The sequence below is a fragment of the Hippopotamus amphibius genome, chromosome 6 (assembly GCF_030028045.1).
Source record: "Hippopotamus amphibius kiboko isolate mHipAmp2 chromosome 6, mHipAmp2.hap2, whole genome shotgun sequence".
In the NCBI taxonomy this organism is placed as follows: Eukaryota; Metazoa; Chordata; class Mammalia; order Artiodactyla; family Hippopotamidae; genus Hippopotamus; species Hippopotamus amphibius.
In genome coordinates this window covers 159035737-159062954 of record NC_080191.1, presented here as the reverse complement: position 1 = coordinate 159062954, position 27218 = coordinate 159035737, and the positions used below count along the sequence as shown (strand labels likewise).

The 27218-nt window shown below is 44.5% G+C and overlaps 2 protein-coding genes across 2 annotated transcripts in view; both read left to right on the top strand.

The window, feature by feature from the left end:
- PARL (presenilin associated rhomboid like) overlaps positions 1 to 14541 on the top strand; it is a 51660-nt gene extending 37119 nt beyond the window's left edge. Inside the window, exons 8-10 of the mRNA XM_057738905.1 lie at positions 10493 to 10594; positions 10734 to 10831; positions 14216 to 14541. Coding sequence (XP_057594888.1) covers positions 10493 to 10594; positions 10734 to 10831; positions 14216 to 14327 — 312 coding nt within the window. The 3' untranslated portion in view covers positions 14328 to 14541. The remainder of the gene's footprint in view (positions 1 to 10492; positions 10595 to 10733; positions 10832 to 14215) is intronic.
- A 3147-nt stretch (positions 14542 to 17688) lies between these two features.
- MAP6D1 (MAP6 domain containing 1) lies at positions 17689 to 27216 on the top strand. The gene is given in 6 exon segments (XM_057740142.1): positions 17689 to 17724; positions 17726 to 17778; positions 17780 to 17933; positions 17935 to 18341; positions 22693 to 22810; positions 23422 to 27216. Coding segments are annotated over 6 exon segments (849 nt in total). The 3' UTR covers positions 23503 to 27216.
- Positions 27217 to 27218: the final 2 nt, after the last annotated feature.

The window sequence follows — 27218 nt, the reverse complement described above, 5'->3', positions numbered from 1 at the left end:
TGAGTAATATTCCTCTGTATGTGTATGTGTGTACATGTATACACACCACCTCATCTTTATCCATTTCTCTGTTGATGGACATTTAGGTTGTTTCCATATCTTAGCTATTGTGAATAGTGCTGTTATGAACGTAGTGGTGCATATATCTTTTCAAAATATAGTTTTGTCCTGATATATGCCCAGGAGTGGAATTGTTGGATCATAAGACAACTCTATTTTTAGTTTTTTGGGGAATCTCCATACTGTTTTCCATAGTGACTGCACCAATCTACATTCCTGCCAACAGTGTAAGAGAATTCCCTTTTCTCCACATCCTCTCCAGCATTTGTTATTTGTAGACTTTTCAGTGATGGACATTCTGACCTCATTGTAGTTTTGATTTGCATTTCTCTAATAATTGGCGATGTTGAGCATCTTTTCTTGTGTCTGTTGGTCATCTGTATTTCTCCTTTGGAGAAATATCTTTTTAGGTCTTCTGCCTATTTTTCGATTGGGTTGTTTGTTTTTTTACTATTGAATTGTATGAACTGTTTGTATATTTTGGAAATTAAGCCCTTGTTGGTTGCATCATTTGCAAATATTTTCTCCCATTCTGTAGGTTGTCTTTTCATTTTGTTTATGGTTTCCTTTGCTGTGCAGAAACTTGTAAGTTTGATTAGGTCCCATTTGTTTATTTTTGTTTTTGTTTCTATTGCCTTGGAAGCCTGACCTAAGAAAGCATTGGTAGGATTTATGTTAGAGAATGTTTTGCCTATGATCTCCTCTAGGAGTTCTAAGGTATCATGTCTTATGTTTAAGTCTTTAAGCCATTTTTAAAAAGTTAATTAATTAATTAATTGGCTGAGTTGGGTTTTCGTTGCTGCGTGTGGGCTTTCTCTAGTTGTGGCAAGCAGGGGCTACTCTTTGTTGTGGTGCACGGGCTTCTCATTGCGGTGGCTTCTCTTGTGGAGCACGGGCTTTAGGCACGTGGGCTTCAGTAGTTGTGGCACGTGGGCTCAATAGTTGTGGCTTGCGGGCTTTATAGCACAGGCTCAGTTGTTGTGGCACACACTCCGCGGCATGTGGTATCTCCCTGAGGCAGGGCTTGAACCCGTGTCCCCTGCATTGGCAGACAGATTCTTAACCACTGTGCCACCTAGAAAGTCCCTATTTCTTCTTGATTCAGTTTTGGTTGGCTGTAGGTTTCTAGAAAGTTGTCCATTTCTTCTAGATTATCAAGTTTGTTGGTATATAACTGTTCATAGTATTCTCATGGTATTTTTGTATTTCTGTGGTATCAGTTGTAATTTCTCCTCTTTCATTTATTATTTTGTTCATTTGGGTCTTCTTTCTTTTTGGTGAGCCTGGCCAGAGGTTTGTCAATTGTTTACCCTTTCAGAGAACCAGCTCTTGGTTTTATTGGTTTTTTTCTGTTGGTTTTTTCTTTTTTAATCTCTATTTATTTCCTCTCTGATCTTTAATGTCTCCTTCTTTCTGCCTGCTTTGGATTTGTTTGTTCTTTTTCTAATTCTTTTAGGTGGTGGGTTAGATTTGAGATTCTTTGAGATTTTTCTTGTTTCTTGAAGAATGCCTGTATTGCTATAAACTTCCCTTTAAGAACTGCTTTTGCTACATCCCATAGATTTTGTATGGTTATGTTTGTAAATAGTTTATCATAGGCTGAATTTGCTCACCAACATTATAACCTGCTTGCTGTGTAACTTTATTGATTTAAGTTATCACTGGTCTAACCTATACATAAATTGAATTCTTGTGCTTACTTAGGAAAGTATCTTCAGTCTTTCTTACAAGGTTGCAAGTGAAATAAAATGATCACTAGTACATATTCATTTGGAATTCCATTTTGACTTATCTATAGTGTTCTGGAGTATATCTCTTTGTATAACTTTTTAGTGGCTGCTCTGGGTACTATAATCTATATATATCACTTACCACAGTCTACTGGTGGTATCATTTTACCAGTTTGAGTGAAGTGAGCCTTAACTCCCTTTTTGTCCCCCAAATTATAATTGTCTTAAAATATTTCCTCTACATACATTTAGAATATCACAGTTACAATTTTTGTTTCAACCATTAAACAAAAGTTAGAAAATTCCAGGAGAGAAGGATGGTCTATTGTATTTACACATAATTTTTACTTTTTCTGTTGTTCATTCTTTCTGATGTTTGGAGATTTCCTCCTTCTGTCATCTCATTGTTTAGAAAACTTCTCTTAGCTGTTCCTTTAGCCACTAGCCAGTTAGGTCTGCTGGTGACAGATTCTCAAGTTTTTCTTCTGAGAATGTTTTGATTTCACTTTCATTTTTTTTTTTCTTCCCTTCATTTCTGAAGAGTATTTTCATTGGATGTAAAATTCCAGGCCGACAGTTCTTTCATTAGTTGAGAAATGTTGTGCCACTTTTTTTTGGCCTCCATAGTCTCTGAAGAGTAAATTCTTTGTTGTTCAAATAGCTTTCCCCCTATAGGTAAGGTGTCATTTCTCTTACCACTTGCTGGACTTTTTGTCTTTATTTTTTATTTTTATTTTTTTTGACATACAATAAACTGCGTATATTTAAAAGACTTTTTCCTTTGTCTTTAGTTTCAGAAGTTTGTGTGTCTTGTCATGGATATCTGTTTATCTTGTTTGTGGTTCAGTTGGTTTCTTGAATCTATAGGTTTATATCTTAGGGAAATATTCAACCATTTCTTCATCTGAAGAAATTTTCAGCCTCACCCTTTTTCTTCTCTCATTCTGGGACTTTCATGGCATGATGTTAGTTTGTTATTATTTCATGGGTCCCTGAAACTCCATTAACTTTTTTTTAAGTCTTTTTTTTCTCTGTTGTTCAGATTGGGTAATCACTATTCTTTCTAGGGTAACTGATTATTTTCTGTCCTTTCCATTCTGTTTGAGCCATTCAGTGTTTTTATTTAGGTTGTATTTTTCATTCTAAAGTTTACATTGTTCTTTTTTTTTTTTATTGGCTGCGTTGGGTCTTCATTGCTGCACACGGGCTTTCTCTAGTTGCTGTGAGCAGGGTCTACTCTTCATTGTGGTGCACAGGCTCCTCATTGTAGTGGCTTCTCTTGTTGTGGAGCATGGCCCCAGGCACGTGGGCTTCAGTAGTTGCGGCACACGGGCTCAATAGTTGTGGCTCACGGGCTCTAGAGCACAGGCTCAGTAGTTGTGGTGCACGGGCTTAGTTGCTCTGTGGCATGTGGAATCTTCCCAGTAGTGGGCTCGAACCCGTGTCCCCTGCATTGGCAGGCGGATTCTTTACCACTGCGCCACCTAGGAAATCCTACATTGTTCCTGATATCTTCTATTTCTTTGAGCCGTTCTGTTTCTGTGCTGTTTTCTTCTTGTTTCAAGCATGTTTGTAATTGCTCGTTGAACTACTTTTATGATGTCTTCTTTAAAATGCTTGTTAGATAATTCTAACATCTGTGTCATCTTGCTGTTGGTGTCTATTAATTGTCTTTTCTCATTCAAGTTGAGATTTTTCTGGTTCTTGGTATGATGAATGATTTTTATTTATTTTTTTTAATTTATTTTTTTGGCCGTGCTGCACAGCTTGTGGGATCTTAGTTCCCCCTACCAGAGATCGAACCTGGGCCACGGCATTGAAAGCACCGAGTGCTAACTACTGAACCGCCAAGGAATTCCCTGATGAGTGATTTTTAAATGAAACCTGGGTATTTTGGATATTATGTTATGAGACTTTAATCAAATCTGCTGTTTAGCAGGTCACCTCTGACAGTGCTCTTCTGATCGCTGCTGCTGGGTGAGGGTGGCAGTCCAGGTTCCCCACTCATTGACACTGGGGGGAAAGAGCTCTTGTTGCAGGGCAGGGAGTTTGGGCTCCCCAGTAGACCTCTGCTAACACCACCCTGGCTAGGAGGAGCTGGAGTGCCTTGTTAACTGCTGCTTTTGTGACCTCCACTGACACCACCCTGTCAGGGATGGTGGGACACCTCATTACAGTCTGTGATGGTGAAAGTCCAGGCTCTCCACTCACCTTTTGCTGATGGGGATCGGGCCACAGTTGTTTCTGTGGGGTTTGGCTGGAGTAGAGTGGTTATTGTCTAAAAGTCTTCTATCTTGCTAGGCTACGCTTCCTTGGTCCTTTGGCTAGACAGAGCATTTTTGGGTACAGGCCTATTTTGTCTGAGTTCATTGGTGTTTCCAGGTTGCGAGCTTCTCCAGAGCCGAGTCTGAGCAGCATGAGGCCAAAAGAAAACCCCGGGAACTCACCACTGTGTCATTCCTTGAATCCTAAGGTTCCTAGCTGGACTGCTTTCCTTTCTCAGCCTTTTAGAGTCATCTTATATTTGTTTTACGTATAATGCCCAGGGCTTTTAGCTGTATGTAGCTTGTGGAAGCAGAAGGACTCTTAGAGCAAATTTATTTAAAATTCATAGTGTAAAGGAAAAAAAAAATCATACGTGAAAAACATTTATATGATAGATACATAAAAATTTTATATCGATAAAGAAAAGTACTTATGAAAATTGTTTACTTATGAAATAAAAATATATGTGCATGTTGATTACAAGTTCATAACCAGTGTACATAAACTGATTATTAGTGGAGAATAAAAGATCTTCACCTCTAACCAAGGAAGCAGATCTCTAGGGTCTCCATGGGTTTGGTTTCATGACTCCCTGAAATTATATCTAAAATATGTATGAATGTGAAATTTTTTTGAGGAGGAAGAGTCCATTTTTATTATATTCTTAAAAGCCTCCTATTAGAAAAGGTAAAAATAAAGAATCTTTGCATGGGGTAGGCCAAACATTTGTCTGAAAAACAAGTTGCAATTTATTCAGACATAAGTATGTTTAAATTTGTGTAGGTAAAGGCCACTTTGAGAATATTTTAGAAGGATGTTGGAATTGCCTCCTATCTTTAAAATAATAAGTACAATAAGTTATAGCCACAAAGAAACTGACTTTACATAGAAATGCACAGCTAATGAGAATTTTCTTTAATATTTAAATTTCTGTAATGAGTACTTTAGATGGAAGTAATCATCTGCTTACCATATGATTGGTCATTTCACTCCTAGGTGTTTACCGAGAGAAATGAAAGAACACAAAGGGTTGTAACACAAATGTTCACAGCTTTTTTTGTAACAGCTGAAACTAGAAAAAACTTAAATGTCCATCAGGTGAATGAATATACATATTATGGTATAACCATACAAAAGAATATTATTCACCCACGTAAGGGAATAAATTGTTATTAGTTTTATTTTTGGCTGCACTGGGTCTTCGTTGCTGCCTGTGAGCTTGCTCTAGTTGTGGTGAACAGGGGCTGCTCCTCGTTGTGGTGCATGGGCTTCTCAGTGCAGTGGCTTCTTTTGTTGTGGAGTAGGGGCTCTAGGCTTCAGTAGTTGTAGCATGTGGGCTCAGTAGTTGTGGCATGTGGGCTTCAGTAGTTGTGGCACGTGGGCTCAATAGTTGTGGCTCTCTGGCTGTAGAGCGCAGGCTCAGTAGTTATGGCGCATGGACTTAGTTGCTCCGTGGCTTGTGGAATCTTCCCAGACCAGGGATCAAACCCGTGTCCCCTGCATTGGCAGGAGGATTCTTAGCCACTGTGCCACCAGGGAAGTCCTCAGGGAATAAATTATTGATACACACAACCATATGGATGAATTTCAAAATAACTATACAGAGTAACGGAAGCCAGACAACAACAAAAAGGAGTATATGCTGTATGATTCCATTAATATAAAACTCTAAAAATAAGTAAAAGTGAATGTATCTTGACAGAAGAAAAGTTGTTCCTTAGGAATGGGGGAGGAGCAGGAGGGATGCACTTCAGAGGAGCACCAGGGAACTTTTGGGGATGATAAACTTTTGGCCATACTCATTATCTTGAGTGTGGCCCTGGTTTCATAGGTATTTATGTGTCAAAACTTAATTATAAACTTTAAACATGTACAGTTTTTTTTGTATGTCAGTTATACTTCAGTACCCCAACTTGCTTTTATTTTTTATATTTAAAAACTTGGGAGTCCTTTGTACTATTCCTGCAAACTTTTCTGTAAGATTTAAATTATTTCAAAATAGGATGTGAAAAAAGCACTTTAAGAGAAAAATTTCTAAAAGGTGCTCCTATAATTGACTGTAATTGATTGCCCCTATAATTAAAAGGTCCCTACTTTTTCATATTAAAAAGGCTACTTCTGGGGGTTTCCCTGGTGGTCCAGTGGCTAAGACTCCACACTCCCAATGCAGGGGTCCCAGGTTCAATCTCTGGTCAGGGAACTAGATCCCATATGCCACAACTGAAGATCCCGTGTGCTGCAACTAAGACCTGGCACGGCCAAATAAATAAATCTTTAAAAAAAGGGGTGGGGGCAGTTTTCTGGAAAATAGCATCTACCTCTTTTAATCACCAACGGTTTAGTGCCTTCTATGTGAAGGGTTGCTGCAGAACAAACAGTTATCTTACATTTTAGGAATTACTAAAACTTTAAAGACTTATGAGTCCCAGACATACCCGAAGTCCACAGCTGTTTAATATATAGTTGCCAATCAGCCTAAACAGGGAAACCAGCTCATGTTGCATTCCTAAGAATTGGTTGGGGTAACTACAAGTTGGAAGAACAGCATGAACATGCCTCTGAAGGGGAACCTAAGACATGAGTTCAGGCAAGTAGACAAAGACAACCCAGGGCTTAGGCTAAAAACGTGGAAGAACAAGGAAACTAAGTCAACTGCATATTAAACTGGATAGGCTGGGTGTTGGAGATACCTATTAATTTTGCACTGGGGGTTAGGAGTCAGAATTCTGTGTTCTCTATTTAAGATCAACTGTCTGGGGACTTCCCTGGTGGTTCAGTGGTTAAGAATCCGTCTACCAATGCAGGGGATGTGGGTTCTATCCCTGGTCAGGGAACTAAGATCCCACATGCCGCGGGGCTACTGATCCTGCCCGCCGCAACAAAGACCCGCTGCAGCCAAAAATAAAATAGATAAATAAATATTTAAAAAAAAAGATCAACTGTCTGCTATTATATACTGTTATATACTGACCAGTGGGGGTTAGGAGTCAGAATTCTATATTCTCTATTTAAGGTCAACTGTCTGCTATTGTAAATTGACCAAACTGGCTTCTATGGAAGTATGCAGCAGTAACACATGGAGTTCTTCAGAAATCCTTCCTTTCCTTCACAGGACAGTCGCTGCCTTGTGAAGACACACACACGTGCACACACAGCCTCCATAATTTGTTCACTTTTTCCTGGTTCCCCACTCCACGTCATTAACCTGTCACAGCAACTTTCAAGAAAGGATATCAGAACTACCTCAGAAGATGAGATTCCCCACAAAACGTGCTGGGTCTTGGTTCCTCTAGGGTGCAACATGTTATACTGTCCAGATTTATATTTGTTCTCAAAGATTGATACTGGCTAAAACTTAAACATCTGCCCCCATAATCTACCAGCATATACTGTATTAAGCAGAGTGAATGTCAGTGTTGCTGAGAATTTGAAAGAGTAAAGAGTAACCCTCACCTTTCAGGCGTTACAGCAGATGTGCAACTTGAGTATCCTAGATTTTTAAATAAAACCTAAAAAAGTCAACTCAACAAAACCCAGAAGAAATCAAGTTGAGACCTTATTTTCTGAGAGAGATAGAATCCAATAAAATTACACTTTTTTGCTTAAAATGAAACATATAGTTTGATTAGCTGAACTGAAAGAAGAGCATTACAATCCTGTACCCTCTAAATTGCCTCTCCATAGATGATTATATTCTCCATCTAAAGTGCTCATTACAGAAATTTAAATATTAAAGAAAATTCTCATTAGCTTTGCATTTCTATGTAAAAGCAAATTTCTTTGTGACTATAACTTACTGTACTTATGCATTATTTTAAAGATAGGCAGTTCCATTATCCTAAAATTTTCTCAAAGTGACATATATGCAAATTTAAACATTTATATGTCTGAATAAATTGCAGCTTGCTTTTTATTTTATTTTTAAATGACATTTTAATTTTTGGTCGCACTGCATGGCTTGTGGGATCTTAGTTCCCCAACCAGGGATTGAACCCGGGTGCCTGGCAGCGGAAGCTTTGAGTCCAAACCACTGGGCTACCAGGGAATTCCCACAACTTGCTTTTTAGGCAAGTGTTTGGCCTACCCCATGCAGAGATTCTTTGTTTTCACCTTTTTTAGCCAGAGGCTATTAATGAAAATGGACACCCTTTTTAAAAATGGCTGTGGAAATGGTCCAGCTTTTAGGAGACCAAAGAGACACAACAACTAAATGCAGTACATAGGGAAAAACAGCTACAAGGGCATTAGTGGAACAGCTGATAAAACTGGAATATGTTCTATAGATTAAATGAAAGTATAATGTTATATCAATATAAAATTTCTTGAAATTGAGAACTGTATTGTAGGATATATAAGGATATTCACGTTCTTAGGAAATGTACTCTGAAGTATTTAGGGGTGAAAGGGTATGATATATGCAGCCTACTCTCAAATGGTTCAGGGAAAAAAGTTTGCATATAAAGAGAAAATGATAAATGTGGCAGAATGTTAAAAATTGGTGAATCTACTTCAGGAGTATTTTGGAGTTTTTTTCAAAGTGAATTACAGACCTAAATGAAAAACTTAAGAAGAAGACAGGAAAAAACTCTTTGTGACCTTATATTAGGCAAAGATTTCATAGTTGAGAGACCAAAAGCAGGATCCATAAGAAAATAAACAAATCAGACTTCATATAAGTTAAAAACTTACACTCTTCAGAAGACACTGTTAAAACACAAGATACATGCTAAAAGAAAACATTTGCGTGTCAGAAATCTGATAAAGGACTTGTGTCCAAACTATATAAAAATTCAAAAAGAATAGGCAAAAGGTTTGAACAGACACTTCAGAGAATATGTATGGATAGCAAATAAGCACATGAAAAGATGAATATCATTAGTCATTAGGAAAATGAAAATAAAAACCTCACTAAGATATCACTATAAACCTATTACAAATTTAAAAGACTGGCCATACCAAGTGTTGGTGAGGATGTGGTGAAACTGGAAATCTCACATACTGCTGGTAAGAAAGTAAAACACTAAAACCACTTTGGAAAACAGTGTGGCAGTTGCTGTACTTCCCCATCATAGCTGATCATATTTTGTTGTTTTTATTTATTTATGTCTTTCATGTCACGCTGTAAGCTCCATTAAGGCAGGGACTGTCGATTTGGTTCCCCTCCGTATCCCCAACATCTAGCGTGGTGCCTGGTAGGACTCAAGTATTTGAATGAATGATTATTGTGAGATTTAATGTAAATGAGGGATTAGGACCCAATTTCTCAAAGTATTGTACCATTTAAAGGAATTGGGAACGTGTGTAATATTAAGAAAGTGTAGTTAAATTATCATAGTTTATCCAGGAGACATTTCATAGCCATTATCAATTTAAATTATGAAGATTCTGTAGCAATCTGGAAAAACACAATAGATGATAAAACTATACAGCAATTATGATTTCAATTATAACAAGAAATGGTTGACTTACTGGTCATAAGGTTTTTTGTTTTTTTTTTTTATGGCTGCATTGGGTCTTTGTTGCTGTGCGGGGGCTTTTTTTTTAGTTGTGAGCAGGGGCTACTCTTTGTTGCGATGTGTGGGCTTCTCAGTGCGGTGGCTTCTCTTGTGGAGCATGGGCTCTATGCACGTGGGCTTCAGTAGTTGCAGCATGTGGGCTCGGTAGTTGTGGCTTGCAGGCTTAATTGCTCCATGGCATGTGGGATCTTCCCAGATGGGGGCTCGAACCCATGTCCCCTGCATTGGCAGGCAGATTCTTCACCACTGAGCCACCAGGGAAGTCCCCTGGTCATAAGGTTTTTTAAAGTTTCAATTTCTATTCTCAAATACAAGATTGTGGGGCAAAGTGCTTCTCAAGCAGGTTGATGCATGTGTGTCTCTGGGAGGATGCTGTGAGGGGAGGTCATGCAGAGCCATGGGATACATTGGGCATGCTCTCCTGGAGCAGAACGTTTGTCGAATGTTTAAGGAAAATGTTTAGTGTTACTATGAAGTAGGTTACAAATTTCACATGATTTATGATAAAGCATTAAATTTGGGAGAAATTCCATACATCTGGGTTTCTTGGGGGAAATTCATGCTCACGGTCTGGTTAGGGAAGTTTTGTTGAAGTTTGAGAGGTCCTTTTTTTAGTCATTAAATGAAATGATGCATGTGACACGCATAACACTGTCCCTGAAATTCATTAAGTGCTGACATGCTGGTTGTTACATCTTATTGCCTGTAGTTCAGTCCTTGCCAGGTGGTTACTGTATCATGGACTTGGAGTCCCTTCCCCTGATATTTTGTACATTAGTAACGGAAAGCTTTTTAACTTTGTGCTCACCTAGAAATGTGTGGCTTCTAAGTTTTCTGGAAAAAGTATTTCTACTCTAGGCGTAGTCACTAAGCAGTTGCACAATGAGAGTTTCACTTTTTCCCCAATGTGTTAATTTGCAGTCGGGCGCAATCATGACCGTCCTTGCAGCTGTCTGCACTAAGATCCCAGAAGGGAGGCTTGCCATTATCTTCCTTCCAATGTTTACCTTCACAGCAGGGAATGTGAGTATTTTTATGAAGTGAAGTGCTGGGGACAGTGGTTATATTTTTACATTGACTGAATTCTTGCCCTTAAATTAGAGATGTCAATGCTGGAGAAATCAAAGTTGTATCAGTTCTGTTCTCTTTTGCTGGCTTTCAGGCCCTAAAAGCCATTATTGCCATGGATACAGCAGGAATGATCCTGGGATGGAAATTTTTTGATCATGCAGCACATCTTGGGGGAGCTCTCTTTGGAATGTAAGTTTGAGTATGATTTACTATTATACTACTTGCTCAGGGCATCTCCCTCCCCCCACCCCTAAGGAAGGCAGAATAAGGCAGTTCTGTTATGGAAGCAGGGCAGGTGTGATTGGGAGGGCAAGGAAATCGCAACATGGTTCGCTTTGGTCTTGAGCAGCTTCACTATATGAGAAGGGAGTGTTAGACTATTGGCCCTGCCCCTGCCTCTGTCATTTGTAGAGACACCATCTGTGCCTTTACCCTACCCTTAACCTCAAGTCTCCCCAACTCATCACCTGTCACAATTCCTAGTCCTTCTTGGAGACTGTTTCCGAGCCCCCTAGTCTGTGCTGTATTCCTTTCCCCACTCAAGCCACCTCTCTCTTGCCCAGTCCCCACCCTGCTCCCCTACCCTGCTACCACTGACCTCACCAGTGCTGGACAGACCGCCTGAGTGGATGGAACTGGTCCCCTGTTTGTGGTGAGTGTGCAGGTGTCCACTGTGTGACTGGAGTAGAGACCAGGTGTCACAAACTCATGTTGACTACTTAATGAGCATCTGTTGTGTTGCAGGCACTGAGCTAGTTACCTTGTGTTATATTATTATTACCTCTGTTTTACTGAAGGAAGCTGAGGCTCAGAAGTGATCTTCCCCAGGTCAAACAGCTAAGTAGCAGAGCAGAGATTTAAACCCAGATCCAAAGCCCTTCCCTCCCCCGTCACACCATAGTGATTACAGTTACATTGTGGTTACAAGATCTCCCACTTGTGCTTCAGGCAATGGACTCTTGCCTAAAACATAGTAGTGCTGTAGCGATGCTGTCATAGAACTTCCTCAGGACTCCTGGAGTCCATTCGACCGTGAGAGGCCCTTCAGCAGAGCTGTCATCTGTCTGATATGCTGGATCCCTCATGGCCTCTCTTCTTGCATAAATGTTGTCTTTTGCTCTCATTTGGTTTTTACTTTATTTCACGACAATGGGAAAGCTTAGTTTTTTAATAAAGTAGAAAAATCTATTCTAAGTGGAGCAGTTTTGCTCAGTAGGCGGTGGAACTAAATGCCATTATGCCATTTATAATTTTCAGTGATGATTAAAGAATACCATGTGTGAGTTTGAGCTTTCACAGCAGCACATTATAAATAGTAGAAACTGACCTGATATTACAGTATGAGAAACATAAAGACTGATGAAAAGGCGTTCTGTTTTATGAACTCTAAATTTACCTGGCTCCTTGCATGTATACTTAAAGGATCTTTTCCCCAGCAATTTTTTATTCTTCTCAACTATAATTAGATGACCTTTTTCTGTTCTGAAAACTGGATCAAATGCATTTTAAAGTCCAGGATCTGAAAGGCAAAGGAATCCTTTCTCTTTACTGTTTCTAATTTCAACTCCTTTCATTTACTAGATCTCGGTCATATTCAGAATTCATCTTTTCTAACATCTTTAATCTAGGTGGAGAAATCTTTACAAAATGGGAAAGATTCTGTTAGTAACCACCTGTAAATCTCTTTGACTTTATGTCCCTGACCACATTTTATGGTCTGCACCTTGTACTGCTGCAGTAATTATAGCTAATGTATATTGAGTATTAGCTGTGTGCCTAAGCGAAGGACTAACTTAATACTCTTAAAATCCTGTGAGATATTCCAGCTTACAGAAAGGAAACTGCTTAAAGAAAGAAATTGTCCAAGGTCGCACAGCGAGTCATTGCAGAGCTGGAGTTTCATACTGAGCACCAGACCGTGAGGCTGCTACCAAAAACAAACAGAAAAAAGATACCTCAAAAATTAGTCCTTTTGAAATATTTTCCTAATTTTAATTTAACCAAATGATCAATTACATTTGAACTTAAAAGTTTAATCAAGACAAGATAGCTATAAGATTAAAGTATTTGACTCTTTGCTTGAGTCAAGTGGGTTAAAAAGATTTGAGAAGACACTTTACTAATGGAGAGTTCCTGACAGGTGTTTTGTTTCTTGTAAGAGTTTTATGATTGCATTTGAATCTTAGGGTGATCCATTTTGTCTTATTTTAAGTTCACCAGAGAACTTCACTCTTAGCCCAAAAGAATTTTGTTACATGCCTGTTAATTAATTTGCATGTTTTTAAAATGCCTTTTTTCTTTCTGTAAATTTACTGATTATTTTTCAAAATTTTAATGGTGACTATTTTCATAATTAAATTTTAACTATATTTAATGAGTATTAAGATTCAGGTACAATTCAAGTCCTTAGTAATAAAAAAATACATGCTGTAAACATTTTTTAAAAAGTTAAAACATTAAACTGCTATTCTGCCATCAGTTATGTTGAATAGAGCATTTTTTCAATCAGATGTCTGAGATGGAAAGATCAACAAAATCTGGTTTCTGCCTCAGGGAACATGAAATCTGTTTGGGGAAACCAGGGCAAAAATAAAAGTTTCAATAACAAAAACTTTTAATAATAGCCATTCCAAGTCCCTCTCCCCCAGAAGTTCTCCCCTTCTCGTGCGCCTTTCCACAGCCGGCGCGAGGGGAGGCAGGTGCCTTTGAGTTCCCTTTGCAGCCTGTGCTGCCCTTGGGTAGAGCGCCTGGTCGTGCAGACCCTGGGCCTGTGGGCTTCTGGATCATCACTCCCTGTGTGTTCCTCAGCTTTACCACATGCTCCCTAGAGGCTGAACTATAGCCCCGTGGTTAGAGCACATGTTACAGAGTCAGATTTGGGTTCTAGTCTCAGTTCTGGTGATTGCTAGTTGTGCAGCCTGAGCAAGTTAAGTTGCCGAACCTCTCAGTGTTTGAGCTTCCTCAGCTCATTGCTTCAGTCTGCTTTTAGGCATTGTTCAACAGGAGGTTGGGGATTGGAGCTGTATTTTAAAAGGTGGGCAGAATTTGGATCCTTTTGTGTAACCACGCAGAAGGTGATGAGAGGCATTTAAATTAGTATAGCCATCATTATTAGTAAATACTAATTCTGACATTTCTTACACTTGACATAATAAGAAGAGTCCAGACTTAGAATCAGTCTGATCTGTGAGTGAATCCTTGATTGACCACTTAGAAGCTTTTAGTGCCTTGGGCAAACGACTTTCTTTTAGGCTTGGTTTTCTTATGTTTGTAAATGGGGAAAGTGATACTCAGCTTGCAGGGTTGTGGTGAATTAAAAGTAGTGTGTGTGAAGTACTTACACTTTTGGAGCAGTCGCACATGGTCCCAACCTATTTCCATCTTTTATGTATTCTATATATTAAAGGTAAGTCATGGATCTATGTTAAATACATTAATCAGCTATTTTAATATGCTGAATAGTAAATGACAGTGGCATTCAGTTTTTAAAAGGTCAACTTGATATCATGGTACTTGCCATTTGTATGTCATACTGTTTGAATGTTGGACCTGGTTTGTTTTTCTTCTCCCCAGATGGTATATTACTTACGGTCATGAACTCATTTGGAAGAACAGGGAGCCTCTAGTGAAAATTTGGCATGAAATGAGGACTGACAGCCCCAAAAAAGGAGGTGGCTCTAAGTAAAACTGGGGTTGGACAATCCTGGTGCATCTGGTCCATGCTGCCTGAAGCCCCAGGAATGCATCGGCCCTGGAGTGACCACATCTTTGCTCCTGCCTGGAAGACACTCAGGATCTGGTTTTCCCAGTATTTTAAACTATGTCCCCAGCACATGTCTCATTAGAAGGCGAATTATGACAAGGTTGTGAAATAAAGGTTTCTATCTCTAGTTTGTAAACAGAGGGTGTGTGTCTCTTTTGAGGAGCACTGGTGCTGCCCTGGAATCCTGCTGGTCGTCGTTATATTTAACACAGCTTGAGGTCTGAACCTGATGAGGGTGCACGTGGAAAGGTCTGATTGGAACTCAGAGGCGCTTGTTTTTTTAATGTTGGCCTTCTAGCACCTCTGCTAAATGTTTACTCTCACTTACCTAACCCTTTCCTTGCTTGGTTGACAGGTTAAAGTTAAGAGCATCTTCTCTCTGGCGTGGTCTGAAATAACAGCTGCAATATTTTCTAAATTTTCCCAAAAAGGTAGGTAATGTTTCATGACAGTGAGTGGCATATACAAAAAGTTATTTTTAGGTTTTGCTTTCTAGGTTAAAATCGTAGCTAAATTAAGAATTGAAAGTATCTTGGATAAATTCAGACTTGAATCTGAGCCTAGTTGCATCTTATGTTGGAAAATGTACATTCTTTGTAGTGGAGCATCTTACTGACATAGCATCATCATAGCTTCACTGTAGAGAACTCACTTATCCTCATGATTGAGAACTATTTCTAGGACATGCAGTTTGAGAATTTAAAAGTTTTTCTTGAAAAGATTTATAGGAGAGCTTTTGAGTCTTTTGGGGATCTCAAAAGGTTATACAAAGTTTTGCACCTTATGTTGGAGAGGGCCGGGCTTCTGTGGTGGCGGGTACAGAGCGTCTGGCTTTGTGACCAGGAGAGGGAGCCGTGCCCACCTCACACGGTGTTGAGAGCTGAATGGCAGCGTGTGCCCAGCACATAGGAAATGTCCAGTTACGGTGGTTCTTCTTTTTTTTTCCCACCAAGCTGGACTCTACTGTGAAAGTAATGGTCATTCTTACCAGGCAGGGGATTCTATTCTAAACTAATGTCACTTTAAGGAGAGAGAATTTTTTTTAACCCAGACCTCATTTTGCCAGTAAGGAACTGGGGCGGTCGTGTGTGGGACCTGCCCAAGGTCACACTCCTGTGCTTTGACATTTCTGAATAAATAACAACCCTGTGACTTACAGATGAGGCAAGAAGTGTTTTTCAGAGGTGGAATGGCAAGCTGAGATCATATGGACATTCCATATGGAGTTCAGAATGAATTTCATGTCGTCCGTGGGCAGACCCAGAAACAGTCAGTGAAGACATGTCTCCTCTCTCTGCTTTGTGATCATTAGAGAAGGAACATTTAGAAGTTCAAGTTGCCTACCTGTGAGAGGCCTTGGGAGGTCAGCACTCAGCTCCAGAAGCATGAGCCTAACTGTCCATGGCTTTGGCACTGTCCCTACTCTCTTGTTTGCCCGCTGGGATATCTTACTTTCTCATCTTGGCTTCTCTGCTGACATGTGATCACCCCAAGGCCGCGCTTTGCCTGGCTCATGTGCCTCTCAGCCTGTGCCACCTTCACTGTCGTCTGAAGTGTGGGGTCTCAGGAGTGCAGTCTTTGCTGTCTCAACTCTCTCCACTTCTGTGGCTTCAGTTATCTCTCTGAGGATGTCTTCTGAGCTCTGGACCCACTGAATATCTCCAAGGTGTCACTCAGTACATGTGTCTACTGTGTGTCAGTTATAGTTCCAGGTCCTGGGGCTCCACTACGCAAGCACATCAAATATCACTCCTGGCTTAAGCCTGGGGCCATTCTAGATTTCCCTCTCTCACCTCTCATTTCTAGAATTCAGCCCCTTCTCTCTCCACTCCCAGTGCCTGTGCCTTAAGTTCAGTCCCTTGTCTCTAACCTGGACTGTTGTTAAGACTGTTCTCCAGCTGCTCTCTGAAATGTCCTGTACTTCTCCATATGGCCACAGAGTGATAAAAAACACTTTAGTCATTTCCTGTTGTCGCCTATGAAAAATTGTTAAACTCCCTAGTGTGGCTACCAGGGCCCTCCGTGGTCCACCCTCTGCTGCCTGTGGCTGAACCCTTGGCCGCTGGACCCTGCATTCCAACCCAGCCCCACTGCCCTCCCCTACTACGGGCGGTGAGCCCAGGCCCCTGGCCCTCTTTCCACTGTTGGAAAGCTCTATTACACTGGTTTCCACATCTGTCGCCCACTGCACTGTAAACCTCCTGAAGGCACCCAGCATTGTTCCAGGCACATAGTAAGTGCTCTTTGACTGTTTAGTGAATGAAGAAATCAGAATAAGAAGAGCTGCTCTTTTTCTCTACAGGACGGAGTGTTTTAGTCACCAATCTCCTGGGTGGGTGACCCAGGGCCTTGGCACATGGAGGTCACACAAAGCCAGCTTACCCTGAGCAGGTGTGTAATCTCCCAGTGTCTTCACAGTATGCAGGGCTCCTCTGCTACTGCCTCTTGGGCCATGGCTGGCCAAGGCAGCTGAACTGCTGCCACTTTGGGCAGTCATTGTGTCACTTTGCTGTGCCTTCGGGCTAAGACAGGCAATGGTTTGGGAGAGGAATCTGTATTCTGACTGGCCAGGGCTCTACTGCAGTCCCTCCCTCTGAGGTGCAGGGTGGATACCATCCAAGTATATGCTTGAGATGGAGCACTGGGTAATTAATGCTGTTTCAACAGTGTTACTAGTAATTGGTCTGCAATGCATACGGAGAGGGCTTGTGTCAAATACTCAGGGAGCCTTCGAGTGTGGCCAGGGAGTTGTTTGATACCCTGTCATGCATTAAACAGACTGACCTTATATCCTGGAGGATAACCTATACTTAACTCTGCACAGGAGGGAGAGGAACTTTTATAGCATAGAGGCCAAAGATTTGTGGCAGCTTCATAAAGCTAAATCAAGCCTTGTGGCCATGCTTTAAAACTGGGGATTTTAGGCCTCAAGAAATGTCACTTGAGGGCTAATGCCAATTCTCAATGGAAGCTGAATTGGTAGTCACAAATTTGGCGTTGTAAAGGCTGATTCAAACACGGGTTCTCTAGGAAGCGCGGCGCCAAGTCTTCACTGGGATCCCCCTCATCGCGGCGTCTCCCCCTGCGTGGCCGCGAGCCCTACAAATCTGGCGGCCATGGCTTGTCCGCTGTCGGAGGGGCCCAACATACCCTCCAGGAGGCGGGCTGCAGCCTGGGTACTGGCCGAGGGCGACCAGCTAGGAATTGTTGCCATCCGGCCCTCAGCCTCTGCACAGCCAGGTCTGATTTATAAGATAGCGTTTAGGGAAGTTTGGATTAAATTATGAAACATTCTTCAAGTTGGACACTTGTAAATGCTTCCAGGCGGTTTCAGTTCCCCCAACCCCAGCCCCGTTTCTGCACCCCTCCAGCCTTGCCTCGCTCCAGCAGTGCACTTGCGGCCCTGAGGCATGGCGCCCAGCCCTCCCCTCCGCGGGTGGCCACCCCCAGGCCATGGGGCGGAGCTGTGGCGCTGGGAGGGCGGGGCCGCGGGCGGGGCGGGGCGGCGCGGCGCGCCTGGAGCGCGGGGAGCAGAGCGGCGGGCGCCGGTGCCGGCATGGCGTGGCCCTGCATCAGCCGCCTCTGCTGCCTGGCGCGGCGCTGGAACCAGCTGGACCGCTCCGATGTGGCCGTGCCGCTGACCCTGCACAGCTACTCCGACCTCGAGAGCGAGGAGCCTGGCCCGGGCAGCGCCGCCTCGCGCAGGGGCCCGACCCCCGCAGGCGCCCGGGACCCCGGCCGGGACGTGCCGCTCACTCAGTACCAGCGAGACTTCGGCGTGTGGACGGCGCCCGCGGGGCCCAGAGATGCAACGCAGGGACGCGGACTGGGAGCGGGCGGCCGCAGGGTCAAGTCCCCCGCGCCCTCCAGCGGAGGGGTCTACGTGCTCCCCATCGGTGACGGGGGCGCGGCTGCAGCAGCGACCACGTCGTACAGGTATGAGGCTGGGGGCAGGGGAGCGCATCGGACCCAGACCCCGTGGTCCCAGGAGACTGAGCCTGGAGCCCGGAGGACAGGGGGGGCGGGAGGGAGGAGGCGCCTGGAGCCCCCATCCCACACGACTTCAAGAGCTGCGGGCAGCCTCCGAGCTCATCCCATTTGGTTCCTGGCACTGCCAGCGTCTCCTTCGATGCTCCCTGACCAGACTCGGAGTGAGCGAGCGAGCACCTCCGTGACGGTGAGCTCACTACCTCACTCGCTGTCCTTTCTGGCAGCCCTGTCAGAAGGGCCTTCCTTTGACTGAGTTAAAATCTGCTTCCCCTTAACTTCCACCATGCGGGCCCAGCCACAGCAGGGTTGCGTGCAGGCCAACTGCCTGAGCCAGTGCCTTCTGTGGGGGCATTAGTGCTGAGGACCAAATGCAGAGCTTTCGAGTGGGTGGTCCCCTCAAGATCCCACTGAGTGACTGAGGGCAGCTGACTTGGCTTTCACGGAGGACAGGCCCGTGCTCTGCCCCAGGACAACTGAGGGCTTTCCTTATAACCGTGATACATACTCACTGTAGAAAAATTGGAAATTATAGAAATTACAACATAGAAAATGAGTATGCCCTTAATCCTACCTCAAACTGGTAGTTCCTTCTAATCCTTAATATGTATTTGAGTGCCTGTCTGTTTATAATTCTTACATGGTTAGATTCGTAACTGTACACGTTATTTTTCCCCCCACATATTGTGGATGTCTGTCCATGTTACTAGATGCTCTTCTACAACATAAATTTTAATGGATGTGCAGTATTTTATCTTATGGATATACGTCATCCATATATTGGTATATACATCCAAATATTAACCTCTTATGTCATTATTTAGGGTGTTCCTAATTTGGGGCTATTAAAAACACTGTTCCTTTGATCTAGTTACTTCACTTCCAGAAATTTTCTCTACAGGTAACCTTGAACATGAGGTGGGAGCTAAGGAGTATAACATACCTGTCAACAACATACAGCAGACAATTGGAAACATTTCCATTGTCCTACTGATGTAGGGGACTGGTCAATTATAGCTCTGCCACAGGATGGGCTACTGGGAAGCCCAGAATGTACTGATAATAGAAGAAGTCAAAAGATGCAGAACAATGTTTCTGCTACTATTTGTGTTTTTAAAGGGGTTATTGAAATATACATATCTGCTGAAATAAGCATAGGATGTCTCTGCATGGATGTGTGAGAAAATGATAACCTTTAGGGAGAGGAAGAAGGGGAAGGAGTTGTGGATGCTTCCGGGGTGGAAGGAGGCTGAGGGACTTTTCACTCTGCTCTTTTGAAGCATTGCTTTGTTTTTTTTGTTTATTCTTTTGGGTGTGTGACACAGAATTCGGGATCTTAGTTCCCACACTAGGGATCGAATCCATGCCCCCTGCAGTGGAAACAGAGTCCTAACCACTGGGCTGCCAGGGAATTCCCTGAACCACTGCTCTCAAAAAATATGTACATGTATTTCCTTTAACAAAAAATTTTAAAGGAAAAACTTATATGATCAGCATTTTTATAGCTAAATCTTTGCTTATACCATAGTTTTATTTTTTATTTATTTATTTATTTTTGGGCTGCCTTGGGTCTCTGCTGCATGTGGGTTTTCTCGTTTTGTGGCGAGCAGGGGCTACTATTCATTGTGGTGCATAGGCTTCTCAGCGTGGTGGCTTCTCTTGTTGCAGAGCATAGGCTCTAGTCTCTTGTGTTTCAGTAGTTGCAGCACGCGGCCTCAGTAGTTGTGGCGCACAGGCTTAATTGCGCCATAGCACGAGGTCACACAGAGCAGAGCATAACCCAAGTGTGTCTTGCCTCAGAGACCAAATTTGTGTCCCCAACATGTTATCATCCCTTAGATGCTGCCTCCTCAGAATCAAGGTAGTTGCTTGACCTGTATCTGGCAGAGGTGGAAAAGTACTAAGCTGGGCAAGAGTTGGGAACTCCCTGGAGCTCTCCTTCCTGGTGTGTAAACTTGGTGGGTCACTTGGTCCCTCTGACCCTTTCCTCATCTGTAAAGCAGAAATAGCAAGAGCTTGGCTGCCTGGGTCACCTGGCAGAGACACAGGACCACTGCTGAACTTGGCTCCCCCAGCACCATGCGAGCTGACCTTGGGGACCCTCCACCTCCCAACTGGCATGAGTAACTACATCCTGCCTGCCTCCTTGCAAGATGCACATTACCTAAGCGAACTGTTTAAAGAAATTTCCAAAGCAAAGAAAATGAATAGATCCAGAGAGCCCAAAGGTATCAGTGTACTGGTGGCTACTCCTCTCCACCCCAGCAGGTCCTGCCTTGCCTGGCCCCTGGTCTCCAAGTGAGAATTGACCTGCTTCACTCGCTCAGCCAGATGGGCAACGGGTCCTGCCCACTGCCAGCCTGGGTCCCTTCTCCTGACTGCCACCTCCCAGAGCCTTCCCTTCGGAATTCTGTGTGTGTGTCAGCACCTCTGGCCCAGGTTCTAGCTCCACCCACTTCTGGAAGTGCTGCTTCCTCAGTCATCTCCCTCTTTCCTTCCTGGGTGAGTCAGTTAAAAGGCTAACTATCAAAGTGCCAGACTTGACTCCGGCTTTCCCCACTGCCCAACTGGAAGGCTTAGGGAAGTTAAATTGTTTGAAGCCATGTTGGGCTGAGAACCTAGGCCTCAGGAGCCTCAGTGTGGGCTCTGCAATGCCCTGGGTGGCCCCCTGCCCCTCAGCAGAAGGGACTGTGGCCCTCAGGGTCCAGCTGAGGCTCACATGAGGTGGACGATGGTGGAAACTGCTTGTTGAGGGGAGGCACAGTGGACTCAGCTAGTCCTGTGTTTTTATTATCTCCTCAGCCAGAGCCATTAGTCTGCCCTTCTGGTCTCCTGGGCAGTCACCAGGCCCTGCTGAGTCTGTCTTCAGTGTCCCTTCTCCATCCCACTGCAGGCCCCCCTCTCACCTGGGCTCCAGCACCAGGCTTGCCCCACAAGCAGCCACGGAAACTGCTCTAGCCCCCGGCTCTGGTTGCTTCCTGCTCTGGGACCCCTGCAGTCACCCTGGGGCAGCAGGCTTGGGCTGCCAGACCCAAGGCTCAGCTCAGTTTGGGAACAGAAGGGCACACCCAGGGGAGGGCCTGCTTCCCCAGGAGAAACAGAGCAGCAGATGGCTCGGGCAGCTGGTCTTTGAAAACTTGCAGCTTTGGAAGCAAAAATGATCCGATAGGGCCCTGGCCCAGTTCGCCTCTTGGTACCCAAATGCTGACCACGGACAGACTGCTCCTTGTGCACATGGCCTGCCCAGTGGTGCCCAGCTGTAGTGCTGATAAGGAGAAAAGACTGCTTTGTTGACCTCAGGGCCTGAAACCTGGCCAGAGCAGTGAATGGGATGAGATAGGCGTGGACCCAGCCCACGTGTGGGTGCTACCTCTGGCCAGCTGGACCCTTTTCCTTAGAACATCGCTTTGGCTGAGGGCTCCCACAGGAGGCCTCTGCCATTTAGTAGGGGAGTTGATAGAATTAAAGTAGCCCCCCCCCCTTTCTTTTTTTTAAAGAGGAATTAAGTCTTTGTCAAAAGAATGCTACTCTGAGCACATGAAGCTAGGTTGTGCCAGCCTTGTCACTTCTCTCTAGGGAGCCAGCACCCTGCCCGCCTCGCCCCCCCCAACAGTACAGGCCACCATCCCTCCCTATCCCATGCACTAGAGCCCACATGCACAGTGCCATGCAAAAGAAGCCAGGCCATCTTTAGTTTCTTGAGATGGTCACTATGATTTATTTTCTTTTGCAAGAGTTAATGAGACAAGTTATTAAAAACTAAACACTGAGCCTCATTTTCTTCCTCAGTTTAACCAGGTATGGAGGACTGTGCTGTGCGCTGTCCAGGCTGGCCCTTCCTCTGGACATAAGGGCCACCAGTGATGTGGGCTGGAGGCAAGTGACTTTCACTGGTTCTGGACCTCTAGGGCCCCTTGAAGTGGCCCAGAGACAAATAGGGAGCCCTGGAGGGCAGGGCTGGAGCACACTGTTTCTGAGGCCCAGCACAGCCGGGAGCTCGCCGTTCGGGATGAGTAGGATCCAATTGCTGACTGAGCTCTCTGCTCATTCCCCTCGCAGCCTCTGCCTATCGCTCCCTAGCAACGTGGGAGAGTCTCCGGTGGAGCTGTCTGGGGTGCACTGCTGCTGCTAGTTCTGCCTTTGTAAAGGGAGCAAGGAACATCTGCAGCCAAAGCAGCATCTCAGCAGTGGACATTGGCCAGGAATATTTCAGAAGCACAGGGCAAGGGCCGAGGCCCCTGAAGGGTCAGCGGAAGGGATGGCTGAACCCTGTGCAAGGTTGTGATGTGTTCTGTTCCAGACAGGAATTTCAGGCCTGGACTGGAGTGAAGCCATCGAGATCCACAAAGGTGAAACCCGCCACAGTCATCACAACCCACAGCTCCGGATGGGACAGCAGCCCCAGGGCTGGCTTCCAGGTCAGTCTAAAGCTGGTGCTGTGGGCCAAGGGGCTGGGTGCTTGGCTGCAAGGGGTGTGAGGACAGAGGCTTTTTTTCCAGGTTAGGGACTAGAAGTCAGATTTGGATGGTGTAGGATGACATTATGGCAGGGACAGTGGTGTCTGAGCACCCAACTGTCCCTCGCAAACAGAAAGCCAAGGGGCTGCTTTGTCATTTGCCACGCGTGTCCCCCTAGTGCTGGCTTATCTGGGGAACAGGATGTCTCCTCCTCCTAAATCCCAAGCTTACCCTTGACCCCTGAGCCCTTAGTGACAAGCCTTCCAAGTCCCAGGCATTCGCGTAAGAAAGAGGAAGAGCTGGAAGGGAGGTGGGGCTGTTCACCTTCCTGACTCAACCCAAAGGAGGCTTCACGAAGCAGAACGGATGGTCCGTGTGCTCCATCTGGCCAGTGTTCACTCATGCTGGGATGCTGCCCACTGCGGACGTCCTTCCCTGCCCCCTGCAGACCTTTCGGGTTAGCAGTCTCAACTCTTGAGGACAAAGAGGAGGGAATTTTTTTCCTGGAGCCGCAGAAAGAGGGAAAGTAAAGGAAAAGCCCCACTGATCTGTGGCCACGTTTCACTTTTCAGGTCCCTGAGGTGAGGAAGAAGTTCACTCCTAACCCCTCAGCCATCTTTCAGGCCTCAGCTCCCCGGATCCTCAACGTGTGACTGCCCACCGAGAGGAGGGAGCCACAGGGGATCAGAACCCATCGCCCAGGGACTGGGGTGAGGTCTCAGGACCAGATGGCCCCTGCTGTCTGAGGGGGAGGGTCCTCTGTTCTCGTCGTGGGGCACCACTTCCTCTCCAAGCTGCACGGGGCTGTGGGCAGAACAGAGGCACAGAGGGACACAGCACCACCCAGCTCAACTCTGGGCTTCAAAAACCCTCTTCTTCCTCAAGAAGTGTGCAAAAGGCTTCAGATTTTTTTAATTGCCTCTTTTGGCTGCCCTTCACTTTTTAAATCTGAAGAACTTGATCAATTCTACTGTGAACTGAATTGGTCCCTGTGGACTGAGGAATATGGACATAACAGGTCTTTGAGAGATCCAGTAATGTCCACAATGTTGTTTTCACAGGCTGCATGATAATTTTATAACCTATGGTAACCCAAGGTAATGTCTTTGAATAGTCCTACCAATGGCCCCACATGTTCAGGTTGTAGAAGAAATCTTAGGTTATCACCTGCATGTGACTCGTGATGATGCTAAGTAACCAGGAAGAAGTTCCCAAAGAAACAGAATATCAATCATAGGATTTCAGTTTTAAAGACATAATTTCTATATGGGCCAAAATGACCCTGGTTTTAACAAAACATTTCTTGAGATGAGTGAAGTACTGAATGAATGACATTTACCTTCTGGTAGGTTTCTGAGCCCCACATCTCATTACTAACTCCAGTTTTGTTCCCTTAACATATTGATGACTAGATGGGAACTAGTAAGTACTAAACTAAGAACTGGAAACTTCTTTGGGGGAAGGGTGGCATTCGCTTCATTCCCTGAAAGACCCTGAAATGCCAGCTCATTACAGGGAGCTCCCCAGCTGCTGAGGAGGCAGCTCGTTTTGTTTGCGGAAGGCCCCCTCCTGACTTTATCGATAGATTCCAGTCAGTGCAACCACCTGGAACCAGCCTGGTCCCCTCTTTGCACGGCAACCCTTGAAAGGTTTGAAGGAGTCAAACGTTTGTGTCTCTTTTAGAGACTAGAGACACAAGCTAAGGACAGTTGAGGTAAGGAAACTCGGGACTTCCCTTTGGATCTCTATCCCTCTCCAGCCCACAAGCGGCTTAGCCTAGTGAGCGTTTACTTTCACCACAGGAGGTGGCATTCAGGTTTCAGAAGCAGCTCCGAGCAGAGGTGGGGCCATGTTTCCAGCTCAGGCTGTGAGGGGGCCGTCCCCTCAGAGGTGCTAGCTCCCCGCTCCGGTAGGCACAGCCCTTCCCCTCCTTCCAGCAAAGGAAAGGCTCTGAGAGAATCATTTTAAAGGGAAACGCAAAACCATATGCTTACACAAAGGGTTTTATTATTTCAGACTTCATTGGTTTGCATGTTAGGTGTTTCTAAGGGAAAAGAGACTGCCTGCTGGCCATTCTGTGAGAAGCAAACAGATTAACTGTACAATCTCAGATTTTACTAAAATGCAAACGTACTGTTTCAATGTCTTGTTAACTTATTTCTTTAATTATAAACATGAACGCTTTCTCATGTCTTCCTTTATCCTCCTCTTGGTAACAGGACTTTAATGTGTCACGGCTACTGCTGCTCTCCTTTGGATGCTTATAGATTCTGAGAACACTCACCCAGGGCTGCAGTCGCACTGGTGTCATATGTAGTGATATGTAACAGAACCTCCTCTTTTACACTGCCCCCCCGCCAGGAGCCTAGGGTAAAAGGGCTGTCTTTGAAGTTAGTCTTGGGATCAAATCTTGGCTTCTCCACTCAATAGCTGGCAGCAGTTTAAGTTTCTGTTTCCTTTTCTGCGAAGTGTGGGTAATATCACTCCCCCTCTCCCCTCAAGAGAATTTGTGTTTATGTGCAGGGTGCTCAGTATGGTAAATGGCCAACAAAGCACAGCTGCTGTACTTCTCTCCTGCCCAAGCACCCCTTCCTGGGAGCCTGCTTTACTCTCATCTGCTGCTTTGCTCCATCGATGCCACTGACAGGCCCTCGTAGTAGCCCCTGCCCGTGTCACACTGCATGGCCAGCCATGCCCTTCCCTCCGCCAGAGCCTGTCCCGGGAGCCCACTCATTGAGCTGGGATTAAAGCAGGCTGCCCCATCCTGGCAGTGTGGGCACTGCAGCAGCAGTGGGAGCACCACTGCCTGAGGAAGGCATCCCGTGCACCCAAGAACAGACAGCCTGGCCTGACCTCTGGAAGGCATCCCGTGCACCCAAGAACAGACAGCCTGGCCTGACCTCTGGAAGGCATCCCGTGCACCCAAGAACAGACAGCCTGGCCTGACCTCTGGAAGGCATCCCGTGCACCCAAGAACAGACAGCTTGGCCTGACCTCTGGAAGGCATCCTGTGCACCCAAGAACAGACAGCTTTTTCAAAAATAACCCAAAGCAACAGGCTGCCTTACTAGACTTATTAGATCTAGATTCTGAACAAGTAGCTTCCTCCCACTCACTCTAGGACTTAATAAGGCCGTAACATATTGTTACTGGAGTAGCCTTACGAAGCGACTGAGATAATAAGAGCCTCAGCCATGTGGTCAACATCTCATATAAGTCATATGTACAACAGACATAGACAAAGAAAGAAATGCACTGGAATATTAATGGTGGCTATCTTTGAAGAGGGGAACTATGGGTAATTTAAATTTTTTTATACCTTGTAATATTTGCTAAAGTTTCTATATAAATAGCATTTTTGTATTAAATTAAAAAGCAGTTTAATCTGTTAGGTAACTTAGCCAAAAGAAAGAGTTCAGATTAATTATCCCATGACCAGAGGTAACACTGCAGTAACAGCCTTGATCAGTAGTGAGGCGGTCCAACCAGAGGGAGGCCCCCGGGTCCTTTCACCCGCAGTCATTTAGACCAAGACTGATGGGTCCATAGTGTTTCAAATAAATTTTCATCCCTGTAATAACTCCAGGATTAGGCCAAACTCCAAAAAAGCAGCCTCTGAGAGAACCTTGGCCATGCAGCCCACCCCGGGCCAACAGGGGATCCTTCAAGCAGGATCACCTCTGCTGGCCCCATGAACACAGGTGCCTGCAGTAAGTAAGAGGGAGGCCCCGATTAAACTACTGGGACACTGTCCTGCGGTTCCTGTCAAAACACAAATAACATTCAGGAAGGGGGCCTAAGCAATGCCCCTATTCTCCTTTCTCCAGACCATTCAAGTGAAGTCTGGTCCCAAGAAAGGTACAAAACTTCTTACCTTTGAAGAACCAAAGCTTTCAAAGCCTTTAGTTCTTATTAAGGGTGGGTACAAATAGTGATTTCTGAAATATTTCTGCACTTTATATGATTTTTCAGCCACCGTGATAGCAAAATGTCAGAGGAGTAACTTCTTTCTGGCCTCAGCACAGACCCATTCTTGCCAGATGAACCAGTTTGTTTCTTGGCTGGACGACAGGAGCTGTTTCCCTTGCCTTGGCTTTGAGGAGGCTCTGAGCTCAGTCAGGTAGTTTTCCTTTGCTCTAAGCTGTCAGAAACCACTATGTCCAGGGCCAACATGCATTTTTCTAATACTTTTTTATATAACTATAATCCTTATTTTACATAGCTGCAATTTTTTTTCAGAAAGAAATGGAAGAATGCATTTAAACACACCTTTGCCCCTCCCCCAGCTCTTTTTGATGTAAGAAAAACCCTACCAACGTGTAGAGCTCCAAACTCAGAAAACCCATCACAAATACTAAAAGATTTATTG